Source organism: Amphibalanus amphitrite, unplaced genomic scaffold (assembly GCF_019059575.1).
Source record: "Amphibalanus amphitrite isolate SeventyFive unplaced genomic scaffold, NRLGWU_Aamphi_draft 000272F_arrow, whole genome shotgun sequence".
Taxonomy (NCBI): Eukaryota; Metazoa; Arthropoda; class Thecostraca; order Balanomorpha; family Balanidae; genus Amphibalanus; species Amphibalanus amphitrite.
The window spans coordinates 35,988-55,083 of NW_024881767.1; the positions used below are offsets into that span (position 1 = coordinate 35,988).

A 19,096-nucleotide genomic window follows, 5' to 3' on the forward strand; every position below is an offset into this window, starting at 1 on the left:
TTTATTTGTTATATTCATATGTTTGTTATTGAATAAATGGTCTCTCTCTCTCTCTCTCCCAGACTGGTCAGTAAACTGTCCCCTTTGTCGCCGGTCGGCCAGCCCAGCCGATGACCGAGCCATGACAGTGGCCGGCCGCTGCCGCCGGAGGGCTATTTTCGGGGTCGGGTGGGTCGGAGCGGCCGGGCGCGGTGCGGGCGGCGCCCTGTCAGACGCCGAGTGGCCGGGGCAGGGGCGAGCGGGCTCGGGACCGGGACTCACCTGAGGGGACAGAGAGCTGACAGAGGGTCACCCGCGCACCACCATGGGCGATACAGAGACCATCGTCTGCGGCAACTGGTGAGTGACTGTGGGCAGTGGAACGGCAGTGGATGCAGCTATACTTGGTCAATTTGCTCTAGCTTACGCTTATATTCATCAAAACCCTTTACTTTACATGTTTCCTGACTTAAGGACTTTGGAGCCACCATGCATTAGCAAGAATGTCACAAAATGTTGCCAAGAACCAAAAGGACGTAGCGAATAAAATTCATAAATGAATAACAAATCTTACAAGATTTATTCTGGTTTGTCAACGTTTATTGTGTCTTTCATACTTACTTATACTTATACTTATAAAATGCGGAATTTAGGAAGGCCTTTTGGCCTCTTGGATCCGGACGTGACGAGCTTTGTGTCAGTGTGTCACTGCATCAGTCGTTGGAATGTATGGTGTACTTGGCGTGAGCCCAGTGTTCGTCTTTCATCCAGTAAATGGCGTGCAGTTTTAAATGTTCTTCATTATACGCGCTTGTTATTCGAAACATTCATATGCGTTATCTGGACGGATCCCAAACAACCAGGAGCGCACCTGTTCCGTAACACCAGACCCGGAAGTGCATGTGTGTCTGTGTGTGTGCGTGTGCGTGCGTCAGTCGGACCGCTCTCATTGGCCGGCTGATGGGCCGCCGGTGGCTCTATGCGTGTGCCAAGTCTGAAGATAGCCGCGCCGGGTGCCGGAACTGTGCAGGTGGCTCACACAGCCCACCGAGGAGCGACCAGGGCAGCCGCCGCGCCAGGCCGGCAGTGCGGGTAAACGGATAGGGCTGGCTGGTGTAACGGACACTGGACAGGGACTGGCTGTGAGTACTGGCAGATACTTATTGTTATACGGGCAAGGGTGACTGTTGCGGGGTATGGGTGTCAAGCGAATGTGTTTGTGGCTATATTGAAGCATATGAGATGTAGTTAACTGAAGCATAGCAAATTGCTTCTCTTGGCTTATGCGTGCACAATCGAGGAAGCTTAGTAGTCGGACTTAACCAGAACCGGGCCATCCACTAAACCCTGGAGGTGTGCCAGCCAGCGACACCGTCCCGCCCGTCCACTGAGGCGCTGTTTAACACAAATTACTGTAATTATCACGCTACCAGATAGTCCAGAGCGCCCACGAGCCGGTAATTTAGAGGAACATGTTATAAGCCCTGAGAAAAATGTTAGCATTTTTAGCCAATTTTGGCTTATTGAATCGAATATAAATGTTCTTAAGGTGATTTAGCTTATTCTTATTTTTCTCACACTATCGTAATGGGCAATTAAGGCCAAAACAGTGTTGTCTATATTATCATCAGCTTGAGTTTGATTAAGAAACAGGTCAGTTGGTTAAATATTAGCACTAATCGCTGTGGTAACAGTGCTGTATATTATTGGTAACAGTCGCGGCTAGTAACAGTTTGGTAAATTATCGATGGTCGCCGCGGTAGCAACGGTGTCAGATGATGCAACACCCAGACGGGGAAGGGGGCGGGGTCCGGCGCCGGGTACGGGGGAGGGGCGGGGGTGGCTGTTCCTTCTCCCTGACAGGCGGGCGGCCGAGCCAACCGGGCGCCGACCGCCGCGCCTGTCTGTCGCCGAGTCTCCGGGACCGGACCGGCCGACCCGCCGCTCAGTAACAGCTGTTCGGTCTGCCTGTGTAGATTATGGGGCCCGTTGCTGTTTCTCCACTCGTACATACGTAGATGATTGAATAAAGTTTGGCACGTTTGACAAATAAGTCGGTTATATGTCCAGGGAAGCACGCGTTTCGTCCAGCATACTATTGATATAAAAGATATCATTGACAGATATAAATGGTGGATACCTATAAAAAAAAATGTTGTCTCTAAGCGTTGAGCCAAAGCTTACGAATTTGATTACCAAATGAGAGACAATAAAGCATAAATAGATAATTTGTTTAACATAACTAACTGTCACAGCCCAAGTCTACACAGTACACACACATTTACCGGCTCGCATGCAACACAAAATGGCTGCCGTGGGGGACTCACAAACTGTAGGTCAAGTCGGAGGTCTCCCAAATATACCCTGAGTCTGAAAGCCCTGACGCTGATCATGGGACCAGCACGCGTCCGATCTAGTCAGCGGAACTACCCGGTGCGTCGCATTTGTCGCCCGGTGGGTCACATTCGGCGCCGTCGCTGCGCTGACGTCACTGCAGGGGGCGTCACACATGTATACCGGTATGTGACGCCTGTGGATATGGTGTCGCCGTGACGTCACTGGCCCTGACCCAGCGCTGTTTGCGATGATAAACTGAGGAGGTCATGGTTTGAGATTTGCCGAATTTATTGTTTTTCCTTTCTTAGAAGAAATGCTAAAGAATGTATAAATTGATGTTTTGTGGCAAGAGTAGCGTAAAAACGTCTTTGCTAAAAAAGAAATAAAGCAATAACAAGCCACTCTCGAGTAAAACTGCAAATGTTGACAAGACGACGAAAGGATGACTTATACAGAATCAGACAAGCACGTCGCAGCACGTTCCTTACCTGTATAGCCTTGTGTCGGTGTAATTAGGAGCACCAGTGTCCGGTCAGCTGGTGACACTGGCACCGTGCCCGCTGTGGGAGGGGGGACTCTGGGGGACAGCCGAGTGGGCCAGCCCGTCCGCCTGCGCACCCCTCCAAGGCTGTCCTGTCAAGGCCGCCCCGACCTGCCGACGGCTGGATGGGCGCGTTCCGGGTCAGCGAGCCGTGTCAACTCACGTGTCGGAATGTATATCACTGGGTCAGCGGAGCAGCGCGCAATTAATTCCATCCGGGCCATCATAGCTCCATTTAATCAAATGCAGCTTCATTCTTCATAATCATATTCTGTTCTATCTGAAACAAAATAAATCATCTTCTTTGGAACGCACAGCCGTTATTCTTTGGGATAAACCGATGTAAGAATGAAACCGGAAGGTAAAAATGTTTTACATTTCAGTGCACCGATGTGCAGATTTGTAAAAATAATCCTTCTTCAAAAGACGAGTCTGTGTGTAGGCGGGCCTGCTCAACAGACGCATACATCGGACGGATGATAAATTAACCCCTCCAGCTGCGCAGAAGGTCCGTTTGTTCCGGATTTTAGGAGCACTTTGGCGTGTGTCCAGAGCGGCACTGGTCCTCGCGGCCCGTGCCGCCATCTGGTCTATACGGGCCAGGTCGGAGACATCCCTCCGGCCTCGACCTGAGCCGACCGAGACGCCGAGGCGGTCCCATTTAACCGTCTGTGACGTCACCGGGCAGCGGCGTCGGCTGTCGGTGACGTCATGTGAGGGTCTCTGTCTCGTGCGGCTGTCAGATTCTGCGAACTCGGCGCCGTGCCGGACCTAGGGTCGCCAATGTTTATCGACAGATCATTTACCGGCCAACAAAGAACAGTGAGACACACAAATGCCGCACAGAACTGGTAGTTATAATTACTCTGGCAAAAGCAATTGGTTTCCAGAAACGGTATCGTGTTGATTATCTAAGTAAACAGTTAAGAAGAAACCGACTTGTAAGGCCTAAGCATATGCTATACCTACAATTCTTTGGTGACTTTCGCGCACCTGAACTTCATTGCCCTCATCGAAAAAATAAGATCGTCGGACGATGTCGTAGATGGGGCCAGCCGACGGTTCCAGTACACTCTGCCAGCGGCTGCACCAGTCGGCCCCCGGAGCGGCCCGACAGGTGCGTCACTGCAGCGCTGGCCGCCCGGCCGACCGGTCTGTCCCTCAGCACCTCTAACCGTGTCCCGTCTATCCCTCAGCCAGCGGGCGATATCAGCCGCTAACCACACCGTGCACGTGAGCCACTGCCGGCGCCACCTCAGCGTGTGTGCCGAGTGCGGTGAGGCCGTGCCGCGGGACCGGCTGGAGGAGCACCGTGCCGCCGAGCACCGGCCCGTGCCGTGCCGCCTCTGCGGGCTGCAAGTGCCCGCCGGGCAGATGGAAACGCACCAGGTGAGGGACTGGGGGATAGAGACCGGGCGAGGGACATTCAACGGGTGGACGGATCTGGGGAAATTTGCAACATGTAGCTTTGCAAAGCTTGTTATTTATCCATGGATATATAACAAAAGGTACGTACATGGCCAGTGACTTTCTTTACGAAGATTTCCATATGCCCTCTCATGGACGATTCCCGGAAATCGGTCGTATGTCTGCGCTAGTGATAGGAGGAGATGACCATTCACTTTGTACACGGCTGTACGATAAGGGTACAGAATCAGGAGCATGAGCAGTTGCCTTTGGAACCTCATCAAACATCGGTTTCTACAGCACCTATACGGACCGACTCCTTCTATCATCACCTCGGGTCAGTCACGTGCTCCCGTCCCTTCCTGCCCCCACAGCATGGGCTCGGTCTTTGTCTGCCGCTGAGGCGCAGATGTCCGTCCCAGTTCCGACGCCACAGAGTCTGGCACGCTGGATGGGACACGTAGGCAGAGTTACAGAGCTACGACCCATGACCTGTCCGGGAAAAGGGCCACAGCTGAGGCGCCGCTCTGTGATTGCGGCACGCTGCACCGGGCGCTTTGTTTGCTCAACTATTCGTGGAAATAGTTGCTCTGTCTCGCTCCTGAGTAAACACCTTTCAAAGCATTCGGAACTATTATGAGATGTTTAGATGTAGGCCTCGAATTCGTATTTTAAATGTTTGCTCTTTTCCAATACTGCCGGTCGTATAATTATTCAAACTCCAAATAAATGCCATTTGAATCTTTTTACGTTTAAAAGAATGCCCGAACAGCGGACAAAACATCGACATTTTTTGCGCTGTGTGCCGTCAGGAGGAGCGGTGTTCGGGCCGCGCCGTCACCTGCCCCTACTGCGAGCTGAGTATGCCACACTCGTCTCTGGAGGAGCACGAGAGCTACTGCGGCTCGCGCACTGAGCTGTGTCCCACGTGTCAGGTGCGCGTCATGTACCGGCACTGGCCGCTGCACGTGGAGTCGGGCCACAGGCTGACCCGACCCGAGACGGACCCTGGACACACGCCCAAAGGTAAATACATTAGCCTTCCTCAATCCTCTCTGATGTTGGTTGACAGCTGCATGTAATGTAACCAGACAGGGACGACAGTGTTGTAAAACTTCGCGAGTGACGCAGATTGCTTACGAGCTGTTTCTTCCTTTCGTCTATCGCTATTGCAAAGTGTGTTGAATGCTAAGGCAGGGCATTTATTCCTGTAATCGCTCGCCTATTCAATACAACTGAAATTACGGTTGGACTACAACCCAACCCCCCACCCGGGAAGGTACGAATGTATTTAAAAAGACTGCTGCTTTGGCTTCCGACCGTTCGAGTTATATGTTGCACTTGGCTGCGCCTCAGTTTTGCAGACTGCTCTGAGAGATGAACTATTTTACGAGTGCGGGAAGTGGCTGGGACAGGTGCACGGCTCTGCTGTGGCCCATTAATGACACGACACGCGCCCTGTGGCAGCGCGCGGAGGTCGGCGCCCCGCCGCTCCCCTCGATGACGCGCTGGACGACGGCGGCGCGCTCGACGATAAAATCGCCTCCTATGTGCGCAAACCTGTGGACGAAATTGTGGAGGACACCATGGAACAGTGGCGCCGGCGCAAGGACCTGCGCCGGTTCGAGGGTGGGCGCCGAGTGGCATGTCCGTGCCCGTGCCCGTGTCCGTGTCCGTGTCTGTGTCCGTGTCCGTGTCACTCACAGTGCCCGGGAAGGGCGTTCCGAGCGCGTTTGGTAGTAGCTGCTCGTCTCGGAATCGGAACCGGAACCGTCTAACTCCAGCACATTTTTGGGACAATGGCGGCTCTGAGACACCGCGCAGGTCCCACCAGTGCAGTGTTCCGAGTGTCCCACCTTTGCCCAGTCGTTCCCAGTGCACGGTCTATATTATGACCTGGGACTCAGTCATGCCAGCCTGCGCACGTTTGATCAACGAGACTGATAATTACCTATTACCTAACTCATCGTTCGATATTTGTCTTGTTGATGTACCCGGCACCCTTGGTTCAGTTGATGGACGTTTATACGACAGGACTGATCGTTCAGCACTGTTCTGTCCCTAAAACAGTCACATATCTTGTTTTACTGGTATCCAACGACGCTATCTTTTAGGCCAAACCACATTAAATGGCTTACCGGTCGGTTCCTTCTGGATCTGACGGCATGGACAGCCGATATAACTACGTTTTCTTTCTTATTTCCTTCACATTTCAATGGGTATACTAAAGTAACTGCTATAAGCCGTTTATGTATGGTGAACCTTTGTCTGATTTGTGTCTGCCATGCGTTTCAGACGACTGTTTTGAACAGGCCATGCTGATGGCTATTGAGCTCTCCAAGAAGACGGCCACAGAGAGTAACACGGTCGAGTGTGAGCACTGCCACCTCCGGTTCCCGGCAGACGAGCTGAGGAGACACCAGGTGAGCCATTAAAAGCAGTGACCTCACTGGCCCACAGCTGAATTATTACACCGTGAGTTGGACCGGGGCAGGTCAACTGGGGTTGTTAACGTCACTTGAATGATAAGCACGGCTGAACTGAAATCGCCACATGCTGAAGGCTGATGTCGTAAGCTAATCGGTGGACCTGGAGACTGAGTCTACAATCTAAAAGATGTGGTCTGCTGTTTTCCATCGATAATTAGTGCTAAAAAGACCCCAGGGCCGCACGGATTAGAGACGGCGTGGGTTGTGCCAAGATGTCGGCCGACTGAGGACAGGAGACGCGGCCTTGATCCGCGGCCAAACGGCCGGTGTGTGCGGCTGGATCCGAGCTGGTGGTCCCCCTGACAGTGGCTGGACTAAAAACCTCGGCAGTATATCGCTCAGTTTTGGAACACACGGCAGCTCATCACCCGCACTAAAACCGATCACCGATCACGTGATCAGCTGCCAGTGACGTCATGAGCGCAGCATGGGTGTCGTTTTTATAGGCCTGGCAGGGCCCTGGCTTATTAGTAGGGTCCGAGCTATGCAAATAGTTTGGCCATTTTAACATGGGCCCCTTGGTAAGGGTAGCTTTGGTACCCTAAAATTAACCATTAGAGCCATAACAATACAATTTGGAAAGTAACGTCTGTGTGTTGCACTACACGGTTACGTTGCATGTCACGGGTATCTGCTCTAATTGGTAATTTGTTGCGTGTCATTTAAATCGTAAAAAAGCGTGACATCAGTCTATGCTTGGTGTCCCATATGCATTGCTTCAGTGCGTCCCAACTGTAGCATAATTGTACGTGATTAAAGGGCACCATAATGCAGATAAATGTGACCCTTTACATGGTTTGCTGACATGAACATTTGCGTGGTGGACTGAAACATGACAGCTCCCGTACTTATAACATGTATACCTGCGAACTCATGACACGATTCCAAGCGTGTAAGCTGTGCATATGACCGAGCGACTTTGTAAAGCTAACCCATCCGTAGCCTGTCATGACCTGACAGAACTTTTCTACCTGTGACCTCCCACATGGCTCCTCCAGCTGTGACCTCTGACCTGTGACCTCTACATACAGAGCTCTGTTCTCTGACCTGTGTCATCCCACAGAGCTCTGACCTCTGACCGCTGATCTATGACTTCCCAAGATCCTGATCTCTGACCTCCACAGAGCTCTGACCTCTGACCTGTGACCTGTGACCTCCCACAGAGCTCCTGCAGCTGGGAGCAGCGCCGGCGACAGGAGTCGTCCCGCGGTCGCTCTCAGGGCTCGGCCGGCTCGGTGGGTCGTGATTCCTCCCCGCCGCGCTGGGCGGCCCACCCGGTGGCCGATGACCCCCCGGAGGACGCCATCACCCTGCCCTGCGAGTTCTGCGAGCAGGCCTTCCTGGACGCCGACCTGCTGCGGCACCAGGTCAGTCAGAGGTCACGGCAGGGTCAGAGGTCAGAGACTGTGACCTGTGTGTCAGGCGGAGCGGAGGATCACTCAACGGTCACAAGAGGAAAGGCTTTGGTCTCTTACCCCGTTTCTAGTAACCGGCTGTGCTATATGTCAACTTGCATACTTTTCTATTTTCTCAATTGCCAAAGATGTAAATCTCTATCGCAACTTTCTTCCCGATATATACCGATCGACCGAGAAACATGGGCGTGTGTGGGCGTGCCCGGGCCGTATCGCGGCGCTTTAATGATAGCGGAACCGGTGCCGAGACGTCAGCCAAGGCCGATGACGTCAAAGGATCCAAACACGGTCCCGGGCCGCGCGGGGTAAAATTAGCGTCTCGGCGCTGCACGGGCTGATCCGGGACCACACCCGCGGAGACGGGAAGCCGAACGATATATGCATGTGAACACTCACGTCAGGTTTAGGAATTCGTGAAGTTAGTCATAGCGTGTCGTCGAGTGATTGATGTTTACCAATCTGGGCTGAATCAGCTGTTTGAATTATCCCAGCCTGAACAGTCAACACAGATGGGGTGCGGCGGTGTGAAAGTTTTCATTTACCCGATGGTGGTTTTCTCAGCTGGGTAGGTAGTTTTACGGTAGATGGGCCTCATCTGACTGAACGGGTTACCATGGAAACGACCGCACAGAACAGTAACTTCCGGGATAGAAAGGACATAGCTACGTGCCTACTCCGGTTCCTGGAACTACAAATGATTCGCTGGCAACCAGGAACCGTCTGATCAGAAGACAAACATGTTTGTCTTCTGATGTTTGTCAAAAGAAAACATTCACGGAGACTAGTGCACTAGTCTCCGTGAATGTTTTCTTTTGAAACCCGAACTGCTGTTGTGTGAGGTTCGCTATTTTATCACACAAAACGCTACAGCTGCCGACCAACTTCGTTCGCCAATAGCAGGGCTGTGCTTACGTGGCTCGATAGTTTTTCTCTTCACACGCTAGTTGTGGAACGTTCATTACGGAGCATTTTAGTAGGGCCAATCGCAAGCTGAGTGATATTGGTATCGTATGTTATACTTCAATTTTGATTGCTTATTTACGTCACATATCTGCATTTCAACGGTTATAACAACGAAAATTGAAGTAAGTATTTAATGCTTTCACTTTGAGCTAAATATAACACACTTCAAAATGAAAACAACATAGGAAAATGACATGACGTTGATGTTGACTCCGTCCTCTCGCCCCATCAGCTGCGCTGTGAGAAGAACCCCCAGCGGCTAGACCTGCCGGCGCGGCGCGCTCCCGCCCCCCGGCCCGGCGGCCTGACCAAGTCCTGGAGCGCCTCGCAGGCCGACCGGGAGCCGCGCCAGGAGCCGGAGCCGGAGCCGGCCGGCAGTAGCCGCTGGCGGCAGCCGGAGGTCGGCTCCCGCCGGCAGGAGCCGGAGTCCGGCTGGCGGCAGCGTCTCAGCGGGGACCTGGACGGAGCCCTGGCGCGGCCGGCTATGGCCGGCGGCCGCCGCGGCTCCCGGTCCAGCGACGACCTCTTCTCGATGGACCGGCACAGTCCGCCGCGCCGCTGGAGCGTGCTGACCGACCCGGAGCTCACGGCGCCGCCCGCCGTGCCGCAGCGCACCACCAAACACAAGAAGAAGGTCAACTTCCTCGGGGAGGACGAGTTCATTCATCCTGTGCCAGGTGGGCCGGCGCCGAATGTCGCTGGGCTATAGTAGTTACGAGCGAGCGAGCGCAGCGAGCGAAGTGAGTCTTTTCAATATAACGGAAAAATCTCAGTATGAGCGGCCCGGCCCGGCCCGGCCCGGCCCGGCCCGGCCTGTAACGCTTTTGAGAGGCTTATATCTCAGCAACCGCTGGACCGATTGGCCTGCGGTCTTTTTTGTTGGGTAGCCCAATCCCTTCTACCCCGTAATTGACTAATTTTGATACATCTCAGTGACCGTCGTGGCACGTGCCACGTGAAAAGTCAAGGGTGTTCAAGCTGTTTTGCAAAAGTAGTGATTTTGAGAGGCTCATATCTCAGCAGCCGCTTGGGCGATTGACTTCCGGTAATTTTTGTAGGGTAGCAGCATCCCTTCTACCCAAAATAGGATACTCTCGAAGCATGTGGGTCACCCCCAGTGCACGTGCAAAATACAACAATAAGAGGTGCCAAATTTGTTCCCATTTCAGTAACTCGGTAATTACTGGGGCGATTTCGCTGAAACTTGGCATACAGGTAGGCACCCACCAGGCAATGCATTCCCATGTGTTGCGGTTAGGGTGCTACTGCACGTGCGCACGTGCAGGGGGCGTTTCCAGATCTCGAGAACGGCTGGGCCGATTGCGCTCAAATTCGGTACACGGTTGGGGACCAGTTAGTAGGGTGCCGTGCAAAAGTCATTTTGGACCCCGTTTGCACGTGCGCACGTGCAGAATGCCGCTTCCAGATCTCAGGAACGGCTGGGCCGATTGCGTTCAAATTTGGCACACCGCTAGCGACCGGTTAGAAGGGTGCTTTGCACAAGCCTGTTGGAAGTACCCTCTCGCCCTTCCGCACGTGCAGGGCTCACTATCTCGCTCGCTCGTTCTTCGCCCAAAAGGCGTTTTACTGGTGTTATCCAGTTTTATCATCCAGGGGACGCTTACGCATTCTAAGCTACAAAAAACTGTCTTAGCTGCAGTTTATCTTAATGTTCTGTTTACCACATGATCGGTATCTTTATAGTACCTAATTAAGCTTTAATCATTTCACAGAACATCCTGCCGAGGTGGCCGACGGCGATAAAAAGAAGAAACGTAGCAAAGAAGAAAAGAAACAAAGGAAGGAGGAGAAAAAGCTCAAGGTATGTCCGCACGAACCGAGTGGCCAAATTACGCGATTAATCCAGCAGCTTTCTTCTGACACAGTTTATGTATTTTGAACAACAGCACAACTCCCAAAGCACATCCGTAATGGTCTGAGCCTGGCAGAAAGTCGGGCATAATACAGCAGCATAATTGATCATAATTTTGGCTAATACCGGAAGCTTGAAGTTTGTTTTCGCAAAATGCACACTTGAACTAGTACCCCACTACAAAGTCGATGATTGCTGTGATTCTTACCAGCGAAGTTATAAATGTCACAACTCATAAGTAGGTACATATCTTATGGCTGCTTTGATTTTAAACGGTGCGTTTTGTTTCAGAAACGTTCGTCTAAGAAGCACCGGGCACCGGAGCCTCCTGGCGAGCCTGTGATCACCTGTGACTACTGAGGATTGGGTGTGCCTGTCGTTGTTTGGAGTAACGTCACGTTTCGTCACGGACCTTAGTGACCTGCGAGCGGTAACCGTGTGCCGAGGGCTCGAAACCATCGGCCTGTTATTAATTTGGCCGCTGCTGAAGCATGACATGCCAATAAGTGGCCTAGAGCCATGGGCTAGAACTGATTTTGATTTGTCGGAACTTACGACAGTGCTGACGGACTTGTGACCAAAGAAGTCTCGGCTGACCGTTTCTGTATACTTTGTTATAGCGCCGTGCTTGTGGTGCCGAGGCTGACGGTTTTATTGCGCTCCTTAGGCACTTGGCGACCAGAGACCGTGGTGAGCCGGCTTATGCAATATTTATGCATGGTCGTACGAATATCGACGGCCGCCGTGTAACGCACTACGACTCGTTCGTATTGCTAGAGATCTAACAATCGTTTTTTTCAAGTATTGGTATCACATACTTTGCATATCCCTCTCTCGTTGCCTACTTTTACTTTAGTTTATTTTTAGCTCTTTTACCCTCACCCTTTTTCTAAATGATGTTCTGTATTTCATACGTTATATCCTAATTAACTTTGTTTTTCAGCTAAATAGTACCTAACCTTTAACATATGAAGGGTAAAAAAGTGTTGCACCCATGGGACTTTGGCACATACCGTGTGATTGTGAAGCTGGCGGTAAGGCTATCATCGCCTTTTGTGTTTGGTGTGCTGATCCAAATCGCAATCGAGATAATTATCTGCAATTTGGTTTGCTCGCAGTCGGCAGTATATGGGTTATAACTTTAGAGCCTTGGTTATAACCACGGGCGGCTATCTATGCGTCTGTGGTTATACGATATTGTCTAATGTAAACTGCCTTTTGTTATTTTGTATCTCACATTCATATCGTGGATATCAAATGTTCAGTCTGACTCTGATGAATCTGCCCCTTACAACAGGAGTATTGACAACCCGATTGTTACGATATTTGTCTAAGATATTAATGACCATGAAGTGCCGACATGTTCTAGGAATATGACAGCTTCCAGCAGTGCTAATGAAGACATGAGTGGACATAAATGTTCGTACTTAGATGAACATGATACGTGATTGCATAATGCTTATCTCACCTAGGTATATTAGGGGGTAGAATGAGCGCCACTGAGTGATATACGACAGTGCAGTTGCGGCTTGGTGGATGAATGTTACGGCTTGGTAGGTGAATGAGTACTTGAAAGTTCGACTTGTTTGTCAATAAATAAAGTGATTAGAAATGTCAGAAGTCTTTTAGAACATTTGCGTGTAATATAAAGAGACACTTTTGTCTAACAAGGTAAATGAGACAATTTACGTAATAATTGGCGTATCTGGGCGCCGCAGTTATATGTATTATTCATTCATAAGTCACGATCATTAAGATATATCGATTCCACTATACTATACCACAAATGCGGGTGCACCCGGGCCGCAGCGCGATTGGTTGCCACTGGATGGACACTTTCGGATGCGAATAAAGTCACAGTTTTCGGGCACCGTTTTACAATATACATTTCGGCTGCTCTTTCTGGTCTGATCATCCTTATCGTTTGTCTGCCGCGCATCTAAACCCTGGTGGACCAGCCCAGCCCTACCCTTGCAGCGCCTCCAGTCGCTGGTGAAGCCGGTCTATGACCGCACCCAGTCGCCCAAACTCGGTTTGTCGTACATCTTCCTCTCTCACGTCCAGCTGCAGCAGTCGCTCAATCTGCCTCAGCTTCTGCTCGTCCTGGCCGTCGTCCGGTGGGTTCTCTGAAAGATGATCGTATGGCTGACCGTGCAGCCAGTCTAGCTTCTGTAGCTGCTGCTGTGGCTGTAGCTGCTGTTGGTGTTCCTCTCCAGACACCATCTCCGCACTTAGATGAGTGCCACCCTGCTCTTGAGGTACCGCTGGAAGAGCGTCCTCTTGATCCTGAGACGCCGCCGGAAGAACAGCCTCCTGATTGGAGAAGGTCGTTGATGGATCGACCTCCTGTCCTAAGGCTTCTCCTGAGGGAGCTTCCTCCTGCTTCGGGTGTGCTGCTGAGAAGGAATTTTCCTGAGACAAATCTGACAGAGCACCCTCCTGCTCCAGAGCCACCGCTGTGGAGGCACCTTCCTGTTCCAAAGTAACTGCTGAGGTGATGTTCTGCTTCTGGGACATTTCTGATGGACCATATTCATCCCATGACGTTTCTGATATAGCGGCCTCCTGCTGCACTGTCTCCGCTGAGAATCTGCCTTCCCTCTCCCACCAGTCCTCTGTGAGGACCTCCTCCGTGTCTAGGTGCGCGCCCTGTGGCGTGTAGAGGCCGTGCTGGTGCGGATGGAGCGCGTACCTCTCCACAAAGCGCTCCGGGTCCCTGCCGAGGCTGACTGCGTGCCAGTGGGCGCGGATCAGGTCGGCCGCCTTCTCCCCGATCATGATGGTCGGTGCCATCGTGTTGCCGGACGTGATGCGCGGCATCACGGAGGCATCCACCACGCGCAGACCAGAGATCCCGTACACCCTGTGGACAGACAGGGCAAGGTTACGAGCACAGCACTCCAGAAAATCTGCCTCATCGATCTGGTGGAACATAACTCGCTGAACATCTGCAGTACGAGTATAGCAGCTAGCTGATGGGAAGTCCGGGCTTTCCCAGCGGATCGGTGTCCTCACCTCAGCTGGTTGTCCACCACGGCGGCCAGGTCGGAGGCCGGCCCCATGGCGCACGTGCTCGTCTCGTGCCAGATGGTCTCTGCGAACACGCGGATGGAGCAGTCCCACCAGTCGGGCCCGCCGCGCGGGTGCAGGTGGCAGTAGGGGTTGGGGGCCGGCTGCAGGCGGCCGCCCACCCGGCGGAACGGAGCAGAGAGGCCGAGCCGCTCGGCCAGCCGACCGCCCTCGCGCAGCACGGCCAGGTCGCGCGGGTCGTCGAACAGGTTCAGGAAGATGTCCGGGTGCTGCCAGGGGTTCCGCGAGCGCAGCACCACCCGGCCGCGGCTCCGCGGGTGCAGCATCACCGGAACAATCCGGTATCCCGGCTTGAACTTGGCTGGCTTGAACCGCTTTATCCATAACTAAAGGGATAACGTAAATAATGTTCACTGACGCTGACATTTATAAAGCTCGCCTTCACACATCTCGTTTTTTTTTTCCTAAAAAATGTCACTTGAAAGAAAACAATCGATGGCGACGTAGCTATTGGCAAGTAATGTTAGGCAAAACATCTCAATACTGTCTAAGCCATGAAAAATTAAATGGCACATTCGCTTTCACGTGGGCTTTGCAGGCTAGACCGAAGTGTCTCCAGCACCTTTTCCGACATGCCGAGGATGATCCTGAACAGAAGGCCGCCGTCGGTGGCCAGGTGGAGCGGGTAGAACAGGAACTGCAGGTCCGGCCAGTCTGAGCTGACGGACGTGTTGTCCACACCCGAGTGCGCGAACCCGGTGCCCTCCAGCAGCAGGTACGATGCCAGAGGACCTGCAGAAGTGGCGGCGGGTGGTCTAGGCTGAGATGTGTTTTAAACGGTTGACGAAACATGCACTTGTGTCGATTTGATCATGCTCATGGAGGTAAATAGATACCCGAGGTTCAGACTTATCATGTGTTATTTCTATTTGACCTGATTCAATATCTACGCGCGTACGATTATAACATCCTCTGCACTTACCGGTTCTGTGCTTCACATAATTGTGCAGCGATTTCAGGTTGATGAAATGTGCCAGCGTCAGGCCAGGCTTTTTCTTTGTTAGGAAGTCGATTCCTCCGATGCCGAAGTGGCTCTGCATGTTCTCACCGACTCCGGGCAGATCGTGAATGCAAGGGATCTGTCAGCAGTTCGTCAGCGTTGTCTAGCAGCTCCATAGAAAACAAAAGGAGCAGCTCAATAGGATTTCCATTCACAACTACGAACAATCACCTTGCATTCACCCAGCTCCATGGTCGCCGCCACCTACCCCGTGTTTCCGCAGCTCCGCGCAGGGCCCGACGCCTGACAGTTTGAGCAGCTGCGGCGACGCGAACGCGCCGGCGCTGAGGATGACCTCTTTGCGCGCCCAGACCACGTGACGCCGCCGGTTCTTGTAGAAGACGACACCGCGCGCCCGCCGGCTGACCGGGTCGATGATAACGCGTGTCACGTGGCTGTGGATCAGGATGTTGAGGTTGGGCCGGTGCGAGGCCGCCCGCAGAAAGGCTCGGGCCGCCGACCACCGCTCGCCGAGCTTGGTGGTCGACTGGCTGTTCATAAACCCTGCGGAGGGTGCAGATGAGGTCAGAGGAATGCCAGATGGGCTGTACGACCGTTTATTATTTATTTGTAAAGGCGACATTAATATCGAGATGCATGATATAAAAAGCCATCTCCTCGTTCAAAAGTGACTGAGGTGAAAAGTGAAAAAACATATTGAATCTGAATGATTAAACAAAGTGGTAGACGATCAATACGTTAAACCTCTCTGATTTCACGAGACTGTGTGTCGGAACTAGACTGGTAGATCCCCTAAAATAGTACCCTCACAACTCCGATTACATCTAACGCGTGCACAGTCGATCCAATATTGTCTACACCTACCACTGCAGAGCAGCTCCTGCACGCCACACTCACTGATCTGCCGGTCGCCGTTGATGTCGCCGATCTCGAAGCCCAGGTGCCGGGCGGCCTGTATCCAGATTCCGGCGAGGCCGGACAGGTAGCGGGCGGAGGAGACGGGCAGGTAGCCGCCCACGCCGTGGTAGGCTGGGGAAGCATATATAGGCCGGTCTCACCGTCCGAACAGCGTGAAAATACGAGACAAACGTATAGCAAGGCCAGTCAGTGGTTATACCTAATGCTATGCCAAAAAATGTTATTTTAAATTTGTGTGTTTTTAAAAACAGCTGTTTTCCGGTCTTCTCCCGGGGGCGGATCCAGGGGAGCGGCTTTGGGTGTTAAAGCCCCGCCGAAAAAAAAATATGCCGAAGAAATTTATGGGTCCGTTCCTACTTTCTCTCACGACTCTGGCGGAGGTACGGGTCCTGGTTGTCCCACTCACGGCTCTGGCGGAGGGATGGGTCCTGGCGTCCACTCACGGCTCTGGCGGAGGTACGGGTCCCAGTGTCCCAGTGTCCACTCACGGCTGTGGCGGAGGAACGGGTCCCGGTGTCCACTCACGGCTCTGGCGGAGGTACGGGTCCTGGTTGTCCTCGGAGCGTATGAAGTAGGGCAGGACGTCGCGGAAGCCCCAGCCGGGGTTCCCCAGCCGCTCCCACTGGTCGTAGTCGTTCTTGTTGCCTCGGACGTACATCATGCCGTTGATGCCCGTGCTGCCGCCCAGCATCTTACCGCGGTTCAGCGTGCATTGCTGGCGAGAGGCATGGACGTGGCTTATGTAGTGTTTCGAAGAACTATTGCAGGGTAATGTTCAAGTCATTAAAAATGAATTATTTAATACAAATTGTGCGTTTACACACATACAACATATCAACAAAAATGAGATAATTATAAGCGTGCAACCGTGTTCAAATAAGTGTGCTGATTATGTAAGGGCATATTTGCGGTATGATGTTATCGTTGGAGCCACTAAATAGCTTTACGTGTGTTTGCCCGTTAGAATATGCCTAATTGTTAACGTTTTTTTTTAGATAAGATACAAAAAATCATTGTCAAAAGTTGCAGCTTCTCGGGGCTCCTACGTTATTCACCTGTTTCTTGTACCCGATGCAGTAGCCCTCGTCTCGGACGTTGTGGAAGGTCCAGTCGTACTTCCTAACGTTATAGATGAGTGTGGTGAAGAGGGGCCAGTCGGCGAATCCGGAGCCGGCGCCCCCGGCCTCCAGCAGCAGCACGGAGTGGTGGGGATCCTCCGAGAGGCGGGAGGCCAGCGGCGAGCCGCCGGCGCCGCTGCCCACTGGGGACAGGGCGCGGGGATCAGGTCGCGGGGGTGAGGTCACACCTGACAGGTCACAGGTGACAGGTCACAGGTGACAGGTCACAGGTGACAGGTCACAGGTGACAGGTCACAGGTGACAGGTGACAGGTGACAGGTGACAGGTCGCGGGGGTCAGGTCACAGCCCACGTAGCGGCACGTGCCGGATGACATCTGACGGGCGACACTCGCTGCGATAAGTTATCTTGTCATATGCATATGGTATCGTAGAATAAAGCTTGGAAACATGAAAGCTGCTACTGTATTAGGTTGAAATATTTAGTGTTCAGCACATCCCCTCCTACCTGCTCCTTCCCCAGTGAAGGCCGTTCTTACCTACGATAAAGTCGTACTCCTCCAGCAGTGGCTTGTCGTAGACGATGTGGTTTGGATTCTCGACCGGCACAAACAAAGCGATCACCAGTAACTTCTTCACGATCCATTTTGCTATTCTGATGATAATTTTGACGAAGTAGCTTCCCATACTTCAGCTGAAGTGATCTGGGACTCGCTAGTAGCTTTTTCGTAAGACGATATTCAGCACTGCAGAAACTAAACCCATTATCGTGCGCAATATTAAACGATGCCCAGACATTATCTTGTCTTTGAGCTGGTCTGGTGGTGTCTTTGAAAATTAAAATCACAACGACACTGATTGGGCACGGTCTTGACGCAAGCTAGCCACTATCTAGTCACTATCCACTATCCTCAGTCCACACATATCGTCACTGCCTCAAACCGTTTCGACACTCTCTTCTGTTCTGTCTCGTTACTATCTCGTTGCTACCTTATCCATCTCATGGCTAGCGCTGACGCCCTCAATCCACTCCTGTCCACGCGTAAAATCTCTGAACGTCGCTGAACGACACCAACAGTCTCTGAAAGTCTATCCGACAGTCTCTTATCCCACACTCCAGACGTTTCACTAAGCTCGTTTGCCCTTCACTTCACTCGGCCAACGGGCAGCAACTGACCTGCGGGGCTGACCTGCCGACCAGTCGGTGAGCCGACAGCCGGAGTTGGCCAATCACACTGGAACGCAGTCGCGACGGAACGAGACGGTAGGCTAAAGGGCGTGAAGAAGGGAAGGGACGTGCGGTGGAGGCAATAGCGACCGACACTGCCATAAGTAAGTGGTCATGGGTCGTGGAGGAAACGAAGAAGACAGGCGATTCGATACGTTCGGAAAGGCTTCAATCAAGCACTACCGACTGCAGTGCCAGACCAGAACCAATGTCAACTGACATGTTAATCGTAACGTGCTCGTTTAACATGTTCTTTTCTATTGTGAAATGTAGATTTGAGCGTCTTCCTCTGAATGGATAAAAACTGCATCCGTTGCTTCATCCACCAATGAATTCAGCATGAACAGGCTGCGATGGAGCTCATACCGCGCTCACGGTCGCCATTGGCTTAGTGTAGTGACCAGCTGGGCGGCCGGCGCGGTCGCTCCGTTTCACCATACATGACCCACGTAAAACCACCTTGGTGCGGTATACGGTCTGGCGGGTTTTTACTGACGGCCAGTGGCTACGCACTGACGAGCGCTCGATCGGCGCTCGGTCACCGTATGCGACTGGGAATGAAAGGGAAACGCCGACACCGGCCCTCTGCGCTGTGCAGTGAAACGATTATCGATCAAATCTTCGAATCTTTGATCAAATCGAAACACTCTTTTGCCGTTAACGGGCATAAGAATAGTAAACTTGAAACAATATGCGACATTACTTAGCTTTTATGTTCAGCAAATTATGAATAGGTTGTTTTACGTAGGCTTTGCAAAGCAGCTTGTGATTAGTATAAGTTCTACATATATTGTCGGTAACACAATCAGTCAGTGAGC

General features: G+C 52.2%; 2 protein-coding genes across 4 annotated transcripts; one reads left to right on the forward strand and one right to left on the reverse strand.

Annotated features, from left to right (window-relative positions):
- The first annotated feature begins 207 nt into the window (after positions 1-207).
- Positions 208-12,621, forward strand: LOC122387078 (TRAF-type zinc finger domain-containing protein 1-like). 3 transcript variants are annotated; one of them, XM_043376910.1, is made up of 9 exons: positions 211-339; positions 4,054-4,246; positions 5,077-5,290; positions 5,732-5,893; positions 6,560-6,687; positions 7,917-8,120; positions 9,364-9,808; positions 10,865-10,953; positions 11,296-12,621. In XM_043376910.1, exons 1-9 carry the CDS (start codon positions 305-307, stop codon positions 11,362-11,364), a joined length of 1,539 nt encoding a protein of 512 aa, XP_043232845.1. In that variant the 5' UTR covers positions 211-304; the 3' UTR covers positions 11,365-12,621. The 3 variants fall into 3 exon arrangements, with proteins under 3 accessions (XP_043232846.1, XP_043232845.1, XP_043232847.1); XM_043376912.1 differs by lacking the exon at positions 211-339 and adding an exon at positions 1,035-1,121; XM_043376911.1 differs by lacking the exon at positions 5,732-5,893 and having other exon boundaries at positions 208-339.
- A 91-nt stretch (positions 12,622-12,712) lies between these two features.
- Positions 12,713-17,737, reverse strand: LOC122387046 (glucose dehydrogenase [FAD, quinone]-like). The gene is made up of 9 exons (XM_043376844.1): positions 17,590-17,737; positions 17,029-17,234; positions 16,499-16,688; positions 15,920-16,084; positions 15,303-15,598; positions 15,017-15,173; positions 14,657-14,826; positions 14,020-14,420; positions 12,713-13,867 (listed from the first exon to the last, which is right to left on the reverse strand). The coding sequence occupies exons 1-9, from the start codon at positions 17,735-17,737 to the stop codon at positions 12,970-12,972; spliced, it is 2,631 nt and encodes an 876-aa protein (XP_043232779.1). The 3' UTR covers positions 12,713-12,969.
- Between the last annotated feature and the right edge of the window lie 1,359 nt (positions 17,738-19,096).

Coding starts and splice junctions, on each gene's coding strand:
- LOC122387078 (XM_043376910.1), top strand. CDS start 305: ATGGGCGATACAGAGACCATCGTCTGCGGCAACTG. Junction 4,247..5,076: donor GGCAGATGGAAACGCACCAG/GTGAGGGACTGG, acceptor GTGTGCCGTCAG/GAGGAGCGGTGTTCGGGCCG. Junction 8,121..9,363: donor CCGACCTGCTGCGGCACCAG/GTCAGTCAGAGG, acceptor TCGCCCCATCAG/CTGCGCTGTGAGAAGAACCC.
- LOC122387046 (XM_043376844.1), bottom strand. CDS start 17,737: ATGGGAAGCTACTTCGTCAAAATTATCATCAGAATAGCAAAATGGATC. Junction 16,689..17,028: donor GCATCGGGTACAAGAAACAG/GTGAATAACGTA, acceptor GCCTCTCGCCAG/CAATGCACGCTGAACCGCGG. Junction 15,174..15,302: donor CGGAGCTGCGGAAACACGGG/GTAGGTGGCGGC, acceptor AACTGCTGACAG/ATCCCTTGCATTCACGATCT.